General features: G+C 39.1%; 1 protein-coding gene across 6 annotated transcripts in view; it reads right to left on the reverse strand.

Moving 5' to 3' along the window:
- Positions 1–5,711: 5,711 nt before the first annotated feature.
- Positions 5,712–9,711, reverse strand: part of Nbn (nibrin) — a 39,564-nt gene continuing 35,564 nt past the window's right edge. For all 6 annotated transcript variants that reach the window (XM_005381759.2, XM_005381758.2, XM_013512756.1 and 3 more), the window contains 2 exons: positions 7,615–7,664; positions 5,712–5,879 (listed from right to left, as the gene is read on the reverse strand). In XM_005381759.2, the coding sequence (XP_005381816.1) occupies positions 5,849–5,879; positions 7,615–7,664 (81 nt within the window). In that variant the 3' untranslated portion in view covers positions 5,712–5,848. The remainder of the gene's footprint in view (positions 5,880–7,614; positions 7,665–9,711) is intronic.

A 9,711-nucleotide genomic window follows, 5' to 3' on the forward strand; every position in this document is an offset into this window, starting at 1 on the left:
TGTGATGAGGTCACACACCCCAACCTCAGTACACTTTTTTGTCTTTTTTGAGACAGGGTCTCACTATGCAGTTCAGGCTGGCCTTGAACTCACCTATGTGGCCCAGACTGGCCTTGAACTCACAATGATCCTCCTACCTCAGCCTCCCAAGTGCTGGGATTACTGGCGTGCGCCACTATGCCTGGCTGTAAAGAAAGATAAACTTTAGGCTTTTATAGGTAAGTAGATGCAACTAGCGACCATGCTCATAAGTGAAATAAATCAGACCCACATGTATAAACACTGTATTGTCTCCCTAGTGTAAGAACCTGAACGAGTAAATAAAACCTGAAAGGTACAATAGTGTGCAAGGGCAAGAAACTGCTCAAAAGAACAACTGAGACAAGGAAAAGGAGAAAAAGGAAGGGAAAAAAATATACAAGATAGCTAAGATAATTGTACTACTAATTTCTATTTTTTTTTTTTCCTATTGGTTTATTGAAAGGAACAGTTAATGTTTGCCTGTATCTGGTTATCTGAGCAACTACTTTGAAGATAACAATATGTAATACAACACCCATTGTTAACTTCCAATCATCTTGTTTTTTTAAAAAAAGATTCACTGTAATCAACTATAAAACTAAATATAAACTGGTATTACAGCATAGTATTTCAAGACTGATTTTAAGAACCAGGAGGGAATCTATCATCATCCTGCCTGTCTGCCTCAGGGCACTTTGCAAAGTAATGTAAATGTCTGGGTAGGAGAAAACATCACAAGGATTCCTGCGGGAATGTGTACGGCAGGCTATTACAGAGCAGGAAGTTGCACAGGGACCCCGCCAGAAATTAGCATAAGGATTTCCTTAAGTCTGGCTCAATGACAACTGTGCAGGGTGAGAAGTTCTGAGGTGGGCAGAGAGCAAGTGTAAAGTAGGGATCAAATAAGAGATACCGAGGAATACAGTTGTGAAAGACACTGAAGTTCTGGCCAGCCAATAGAGCAAGCCCTGCCAGTAATTCAACTACCTGTCCGCACGAAACGACGCTTTTTATTTTATTTTATTTTATTTTATTTTATTTTTTGTCTTTTTGAGACAGGGTCTCGCTATGCAGTTCAGGCTGGCCTTGAACTCACTTTGTAGCCCAGGCTGGTCTCAAACTCGGAACGAAAAAGAAAAGCAATCTAAGCAGAACTGGAAATCATACAGATGCTGGAATGAGCAATTAGTTTTAAACAGTTAACACACATTCCAAATATATATATATATATATTTTTTTTTTGGTCTGAGTTCAGGCTGTCCTTGAGCTCACTTTGTATTGTAGGCTGGCCTCAAACTCACAGCGATGCTCCTGCCTCAGTCTCCACGATTGCTGGGATTACAGACATGCACTGCCATGCCATGCTGAAAATATATTCTTAAATGAAAACTTCACTGAATGATTTTAACAACATAAAGGACACTGAAGCCTGGCAAAGTTGTGCATGCCTGTAATTCTAGCACTCAGCAGGCTGAGGCAGAAGGATCACCACAAGTTTGAGAACAGCCTGGACTACACTGTGAGTTCAAGGCCAGCCTGGACTACACAGTGAGACCTTGTCTCCAATGAAAAAATAGATAATAAAGAAAACAATGCAGGATAATGAAAACTGTCTTAGTCACTTTCCTTGTCACTAGGATAAAACATCTGACACAAGAAATTTATTTTGACTTCTAGTTTTAGAAGTTCTAGTTCATGTTCAGCAGTCTCAAAAGATCACACAGTGGGGGGCTGGGGATTTAGCTTAGTGGCAAAGTGCCTGCCTGGCAAGCGCAAGGCCGTGAGTTCGATTCCTGGTACCGGAAGAAAAACAAAACAAAATAAAAACAAACAAACAAAGATCACACAGTGGAAGGGCCTGGGCAAGCGAAAGCAGCTCACATCATGGTGGTCAGGAGGTAGAGATCAAAGAGATGAGCCAGGGAGGGAGACACACCCTTGCAGGTCACACCTTCAGTGACCCACCTCTCCTAAGTTCTATCTCCTAAGAGAATATTCAGCTGTAATCTAGTCCCCATAATTCAATCATTTTCTTAAAGGGTAAACTGAACCCAAAGCCTGTGGGAGATATTCTTTCTAGAGCTAAACCATAACATTCAACCTCTGACCCCCAAAAGATACATGCACATCTCTTTATGTGAAAAGCCTTTAGTCCATCTCTAAGATTTTGCTAAATTGTAACAGTTCTAGCATTGCTGAAAAGACCAAGGCAGGCTCTTTAAGACTCAAGGCAAACTCAGCTGAAAGCCACTGTAAAAAAAGTTAAACACTGCTAACATACAATGATACTGGATAAATATTCCCATTGCAAAAGGGACAAATAGTAAGGTGGAAGGGAATGGGACTAAAGTAAAATCCAAACCCAGAAAGGCAAACATTAAATCCTATAGCTCTGTGTTCAGCACCCAGGGCAAGTTACAATGAAGTGTGAATCTAAACAGCTTGGGTGTTCCCATCTCCATGGTATGGTATGTTGCAGCCCTCATGGCCTTGTTCTTGGATTGGCTCTGCTCAATGACCATCACTTTCTTCAGTGAATATTCCACATTCCTGCATCCTCGAAATTCCTAGGGTCTCAACTGCACTTTTAACTTTACACTCACAGCTGCATGCATTGCCCTCTCAAGGGAACACTGGCTGGCCTCCCAGGCCTTCTGAAATCTGGGTGGAAGGCTCCCTGATGCACAACTTTTGCACTCCACTCCTGTAAAACGGCACCACTTGGGTGATGCCAAGATTTGCTGCCTGTCAGAGCGGTAGCCAGGTCCCCTTGGATCATAGCTACAAGGCCCTGAAGTGCCTGGGTTGCTGAGCACTGTAAATTGAAATCTGGATAATCAATTCTCTAGGTGGCCCTTCTATAGCAGAGTATCTTGGGACTCTCAAAGAAAAATTTTAAAGTTTACCTAAACTGAATATGGTGACACATACCCGTAATCCCAGCACTCAGCTGAGGCAGGGGCATTGCCTGGAGTTTGAGGCCAACCTGGGCTACATAAGTGAGGTCAAGACCAGCCTACACTGTAGAGAAGCTGTCTCAAAAGACAAGAACAAAGTTTACCTTTCCCCTTCTTTACCCCCGAACCAGGGAAGGGTGGAGTCTTGCTGATTCCTGAGATGCCTTCATTCTTGAGAGGCTGTTCTGACTGCAAGTACTTGGCTTGTTTGTTTGTTTTTTTTTTTTTGGCTTTTTTCCGGTACCGGGAACCAAACTCACGACCTTCCGCTTGCCAGGCAGGTGCTTTGCTGTTGAGCTAAATCCCCAGCCCCTGTTTTTTTTTGTTTGTTTGTTTTTTGTTTTTTTTGTACTTGGCTTCTTGTTAAAATTTTTTCAGCAGTTTTGCTCTCCAAGGCATCAATTTCTCAGGCACTTCTTCTTCTTTCCCTTTTTGTTCTGTCCAAGTGACAAGCCTATTGGTTGCTGCCATCTACATTCAGTGTGGGTCTTCCCCTCAATCTGTATGCCTACATCTCCGTCATCTACAGGTGAACCCAGAATTTGCAAACTTTGGGGCAGTTCTTATTTAAGTGGATTCCAGTATTTTTAATGCCAAAGGAAATCCAGATATTATCACATCGAGAAGACCAATTACAGCCAACAATTAGGTCACCCTGGCAATAGCAACAGAATCAGAATAGCATCAAAGACAAACTAGATATTGATGTACAGTAAGTACCAATAATGTACCATCCTTAACTAGAGAAGAAGGATGTATACAGAAATACTGACAGACACCAGTATTTATAAATATCTACTAAATTCAACTATACCTATGCTAACAATAGAAGATAATTCAACAGTAAGAGCACAGTTAACTAAGATTAATAAAGCTTAATCTTTATACTAGTATACAAGGGGTGGGAGCATGGGAGAGAAAAATTTCAAAAACTAGGCAGTGAAAGGAGTAAAGAGTGAGAAAAGAATCCTAGTAAGGACTAAAAGATTAACAAATAGCATTAGATAAAAGTATCTGAAAAAAACAAACAAGAAAAAATAAACAATAAAGAGAAAATATTAAAAGGAAAATTAAAAAAGTCTACTTTCCTCCCCTAATGTAAGGCAGAAGGAAAAAATGAGTCAAAAAAACTCCCCATTTTCAAATTTTATTTTAGTGTATTTCCAAGATCTGCAGTTTTGGAATTCAGCAAGTTACTGTTTTCTCTACCTCGCTCTACGGCTGTGGGCTTGTGAGATGCCTCCCTGCTCTCCAGGCCCGTTTGTCCATACACCCAAGCTGTGGCAACCAACCAAGCTGAGGCATGTCCTTGCTCATACTGACAGACAGGGAAAGCAGTCAGACCACCTAACTCTGTGCCAGATGAAGGCAGTAAGGTGGGAGTTCGAGCAGACCAGAGAACTTAATGTCAGTATGTTATGAATCTTAAAGCGCTGGTATTCAGGCAGGGAAAGCCACATTTAGTCTCATTTCTCATTATAGGGTGCGGGACTCGGAGGCTGTGGCCTTCCCTGCCCGAATTTAAACTTCTCCTGTGGTCTGCATCTAGGTGGCACCCTCTTCATGACTATCTCTTATGCAGTCGCTGTGGCAAGGTGACACTGAAAACCCTGTGGCTCAGTCTTAAACTATTATGCACCCGTCTTCACCACTGCCTTTTGGAGTCTGCCACCAGGCTTCCAGCAGACTCTTCAGGCTTCCAGTGCAGGCTCTTCAGCTGTCCAAGGCAGACATTTTGGCGTCCTGATATGGACTCAAATGGGACTCTACAGTGAACTCCTGGTCTTTGACTATATCTTCCAGCTCTCCAGTGTGCCAGTGGCCCTTCTGATTTCTTCCACACCTGATTCTGCAGATGGCCACAGTAAACACACACACACATATACAATTTTTCCACTGTTCCTCTAGTAAACCTTAGCTGACATGGTCTCTCCATTCTGATAAGATCCAACTATAAGTTTAATGAAGTATTCCATATTTCTCAGTTTCATGGTTACTCTTCTCTTGCTGCTGAGACAAAATACCCAACACCCAAAATTAAGGAAGGGAAGGTTTATTTAGCTCACAGTTGGTGGAGTTTCAGTCCATAATCAGCTGGTTCCAGGGTAGAGTGGCACATGGGAAGGGCAACAGTTCATGGTGGCAGAAAACAGTAAAAGCAACAAGAGCAAAAAGGGGGAGCAGCAAGCAGCCTCTTTCCCTCCATTATGGAAACTACCCAGCCCACGGTGGGTGTAGCACTCACCCCCATAATCCCAGCAGTGGACCACTGATTAATCATAAACTCTAGAAGCCCACACCCATGACTGCATGAGGCCTGAGGGGACATCTAGACACAAACCATGACACTCAGTTTCTAGCATCAGAGTAGTAAGTAGGTGACATGTTCATAAATGAAGCCATTCCATTTGAGAAATATCAATTTAGATAGACTACCACACTGAAAAGAAAAAAAATGTTAATATGCCTATGAAATTCCTATTACATGAAAAAGAACATGGTACAGAACACTGCATATGTTATGCTATCATGTGTATAGGGAATTACTGAAAACTAGTATATATAGGAATTAAAACTCTGGAAAGACTAACAAGAAATGAGTATCATTTTTTTTCTGAAGGGAAGAAAACAGGAGAGTGGTAGAAGGGAGACTCAATTAAAAATGAAAAAATGTTGACCATGAGAGATGACATGGCACAGGCTAAAAATATTCTTTACCACACACAAAAGAAATAGTTTTGTGCATTTTATTTAACAAATTTAGGCCATAAAAACTTAAATCTCTTTGATACACTGTGTTCATGTATCTCAGCCTAAAGTAAATGTTTGCTGAGAAGTTTGTTTTCTTAAGTTTCTTTTGAAATTCTCAATCATCTTCTCCTTTTTACATTAGGATTATACCTGCAAATAAAAAAACTGACATTTAGACAAGACTTTTTTTTTTTTTTTTTTTTTTGGTCTTTTTGAGACAGGGTCTCACTATGTAGTTCAGGCTGGCCTTGAACTCACTTTGTAGCCTAGGCTGGTCTTCAACTTGCAAAGATCCTCCTGCCTCAGTCTCCCGAATGCTGGGATTACAGGCATGCACCACCACGCTCAGCTGAGGTTTTATTTCTTTTACTTATAAAAATACTTTGGGAAACAGAATGCAAATTTTGTCCTCAAAATCAGATCATAAACACTGACAATTCTATATTTTTATTTACAGTGGTACCTCAGTTCATGAACGCTTTTGTTTGCAAACAGGTGACTAGACTGATAAACAACCACAGACATCTTTCCCACACAAATGTGGCCATCTTTTTTTTGGTTTTTTTTCCGGTACCGGGAATCGATCTCACGACCTTGCGCTTGCCAGGCAGGTGCTGTGCTGCTGAGCTAAATCCCCAGCCCCAAATGTGGCCATCTTTTCCAAAATCATAGAACAAAGTAAATTCACGAACAGAGGTACCACTGTACTCCCTTGATGTTGCTTCAATGAATATTTGGTAAATATAGAATATAATCAACAAAAATTGCATAAAGCATCAAAATAATTAAAACAACAGTTTAAAAACTGAATGTGGTTTTACATCTTCTCATGCCACCCCATACTCCAAATTAACGTATACCTTTTACATAAAAGACCATAATAAAGCTAAACTAAACTTACTTTACAAAATGTTCTTCTATAACAATTAAACAAATATAGGTGGACAGCCAGATAATCTCATTTGACTACTTGTAAAAAATCAGGCTGAGTATGGTGGTGCACATATATCATCTCAGCACTCAGGGGACTGAGGCAGGAGGATCACAAGTTTAAGGTCAGCCTGGGCTACATAGTGAGTTCATGGCTATCCTGAGCTACACAGTGAGACCCTGTCTCAAAAAAAAGTTGGTATTTTCTTTCAACATTTTCATCAATAATTTACACTGTTACTAGAAAATAAAAATTTGGCTGGAAAATGTTTAATATATGTGCTGCTGACATGAACACACAGAAAATATTTCAAAGTATAGTACTTCTTTAAGTTTGGAAAAATATTACTGTCTTTTAGTATTTGCCTCTAATGGTGTTTTACTGGTTAATTTTTAAATATGTATTAATATTTGAGAGACAATTATTGTAAGATCTGTTCGGCTAGAATGCTAAAAATGTATTAAATGAGAATTAAATCATAATCATTCATTAAAATTCCATTAAAAACTCCCAGGAAAACCTGCTTTAAAACTCTAATGTAGCCTTTTGTTTTTATTCACGTGTCAATTAAATCTAAACAAAGGTCTGGCATTTTACTTGTTTCAATTAAAAGTCAGTTCATCCATAATTCTTCTCAGAGCTGAAAAATCTCACAAGCTTTGTAACTCAAATTCACCCAGTTTAAGAATTTTTGTCAAAATGCCCCTTTCCAAATTTTAAGTATCTTATATGATACAACTGAACCAAACCTTAAACAAGATGCTCTATGCAGGAAACCCAGTTAAGAGGTGCTCAAGTAATAAAAAGAACAGAACAGACATATTAAAAACAAAATATTCCTTCGGTGAAGGAATTCTCTAAGATAGAAGAAGCAAATATCTAGTATGTATGAACAGAACTTGAATTATACAATATCTCTCAAGGGCACGTGAAAAAGCGGAAATCAAACTTTACCTAAACAGATCATCAGCAAGAGACTCTTCCTTTGCATGTTGCTTTTGTACCTGTCAAAATGAACAAATTCAAATATTTGCTTAGTGGCAAATATATAATGAAGTACTCTACTGAAGCAAGTTAAAATAAAAATGAAAAGGGAACAAATGCTAAATAAACTGAGGACCATAAAAACACAGTTCTAGAACTAAATTAATTAGAAACAGGTGAGTATCCTAATGCTTAGAAACCAGATTATTCAGACTTCAGATATCAAAATATTTATATAGACATAAATGAAACTGTCTTGTGAGTAGGAGATAAATCTAAACACAAAGTTCATTTATATTTCAATCTTCTATCTACATCTTATACACATAGCCTGAAGCTAATTTAATAAAATATATTAAATAATTTCATGCATGAAACAAAGTTTTACAGTGTGGAATCTTCTGTTTATGGCATTTTACTATGTTGGCCCTCAAAAAGTTTCAGATTTGGAGTATTCTGGATCTCGTATTAGGGATGTTCTACCTGCAGTATTTTATTTTATTTTGTCTTTTTGAGACAGGGTCTCACTATGCAGTCCAAGCCGGCCTTGAGCTCACTTTGTAGCCCACGCTGTTCTCAAACTCACAATAATCCTCCTGCCTCAGCCTCCCAAGTGCTGGGATTACAGGAGTGCGCCACCACGCCTGGCATTATTCTCATTCCGTGCAGGAGGAAAAAGAAGTGTAAAGTGAGGTAATCCACTAAACTATCATATAGGTATGAAGAACAGAACCTGAATTATACACATATAATTATACATATATACCTGGGACAATACTTTGTGATGCTGTGATAGAATTTAGGAAAACTACAATGAATGCAGGAAAAAAGGCAGAGGGCAAAGGTGAGCCAACACAAAGATAGTTATGCCTTACATGCAGAGACTAAGCCAGATGTGGTGGCTCACACCTGTAATCCCAGCACTCAGGACGCTGAGGCAGGAGGATCACTGCAAATTCGAGACCAGACTGGGCTACAAAGTGAGCTCAAGACCAGCCTGAACTGCATAGTGAGACCCTGTCTCAAAAAAGACCAACAACAACAATAACAACAAAATGCACACTCAAGAAAGTGAAAAAGGATTTAAAATATATAATAGAAAAGTTTCTTGAGAGGACAAAGAACCTCACCTGCAACTCAAAATGGCTTATAGGATTTCAGGAAAAACTCATGAAAATAATCAAAACACTAATACACAAGGTGTGACTGAAAGATACAGTGATGCTTAAATTAAAAAACCATTACAGCAAAAGACACTGCTGGCAAGAACGATGGCATGTGTTCAAAGCAAGGGAAGAAGTATTCTGAGTATTCTGACAGGGATTAATGACAGTATCTTTTACTATAAAAACATTTTAAATTTAAACATTCACTGTGATTTCAGGGTATCCTCATCTACCTCATGCACTGGATCTGGCAGCATGCAACTTCTGGGTCATAACCAAAAGTCAAAATGACCATGAGAGGTAAATGTTTTAAATCGTTTTAGAATACCCAGGCAGTCACAGCAGTACAACTAAAGACATGGGAAAAAGAAAAAGATGTCCAGAGTGCTTCAGAAAGAGGCAAGAACGATGAGCTAAGTGCAATTAGAGTATGGAGGATATTTTGAGGGGCATTAGTGGCCATGTGTCTTTTGCTATAGTAAATGAAAAAAATTAAAGTCACCATTGAAGAAACATTTATGCAAATCCAGCAAGACCTTCAGTTTAATTTCCTGCTATTATTAACCTCATCCTTTCCCTCCCAAGTCTGTATCTCCTCATGTCTCTCAATAAAGATGTTTAGAAAATCATTCACTTCATGTTTATTCAGTTAATTTTGGGGCGATTTCTGTGTACTGCCACAATTCTCTGGAATGTAATTTATAAAATAATAAAGCCAATTATTCTTTCAAAAATGAGAAGAGAGGATGTAACTTTTGGCTCTCATTTTGATAGTAAATCTGAATGACCTTTTTTTTTTTTTTTGGTCTTTTTGAGACAGGGTCTTGCTATGCAGTTCAGGCTGGCCTTGAGCTCACTTTGTAGCCCAGGCTGGTCTCAAACTCACAATGATCCTCCTGCC

Source organism: Chinchilla lanigera, unplaced genomic scaffold (genome assembly GCF_000276665.1).
Source record: "Chinchilla lanigera isolate Chin_1 unplaced genomic scaffold, ChiLan1.0 scaffold00016, whole genome shotgun sequence".
Classification (NCBI taxonomy): domain Eukaryota; kingdom Metazoa; phylum Chordata; class Mammalia; order Rodentia; family Chinchillidae; genus Chinchilla; species Chinchilla lanigera.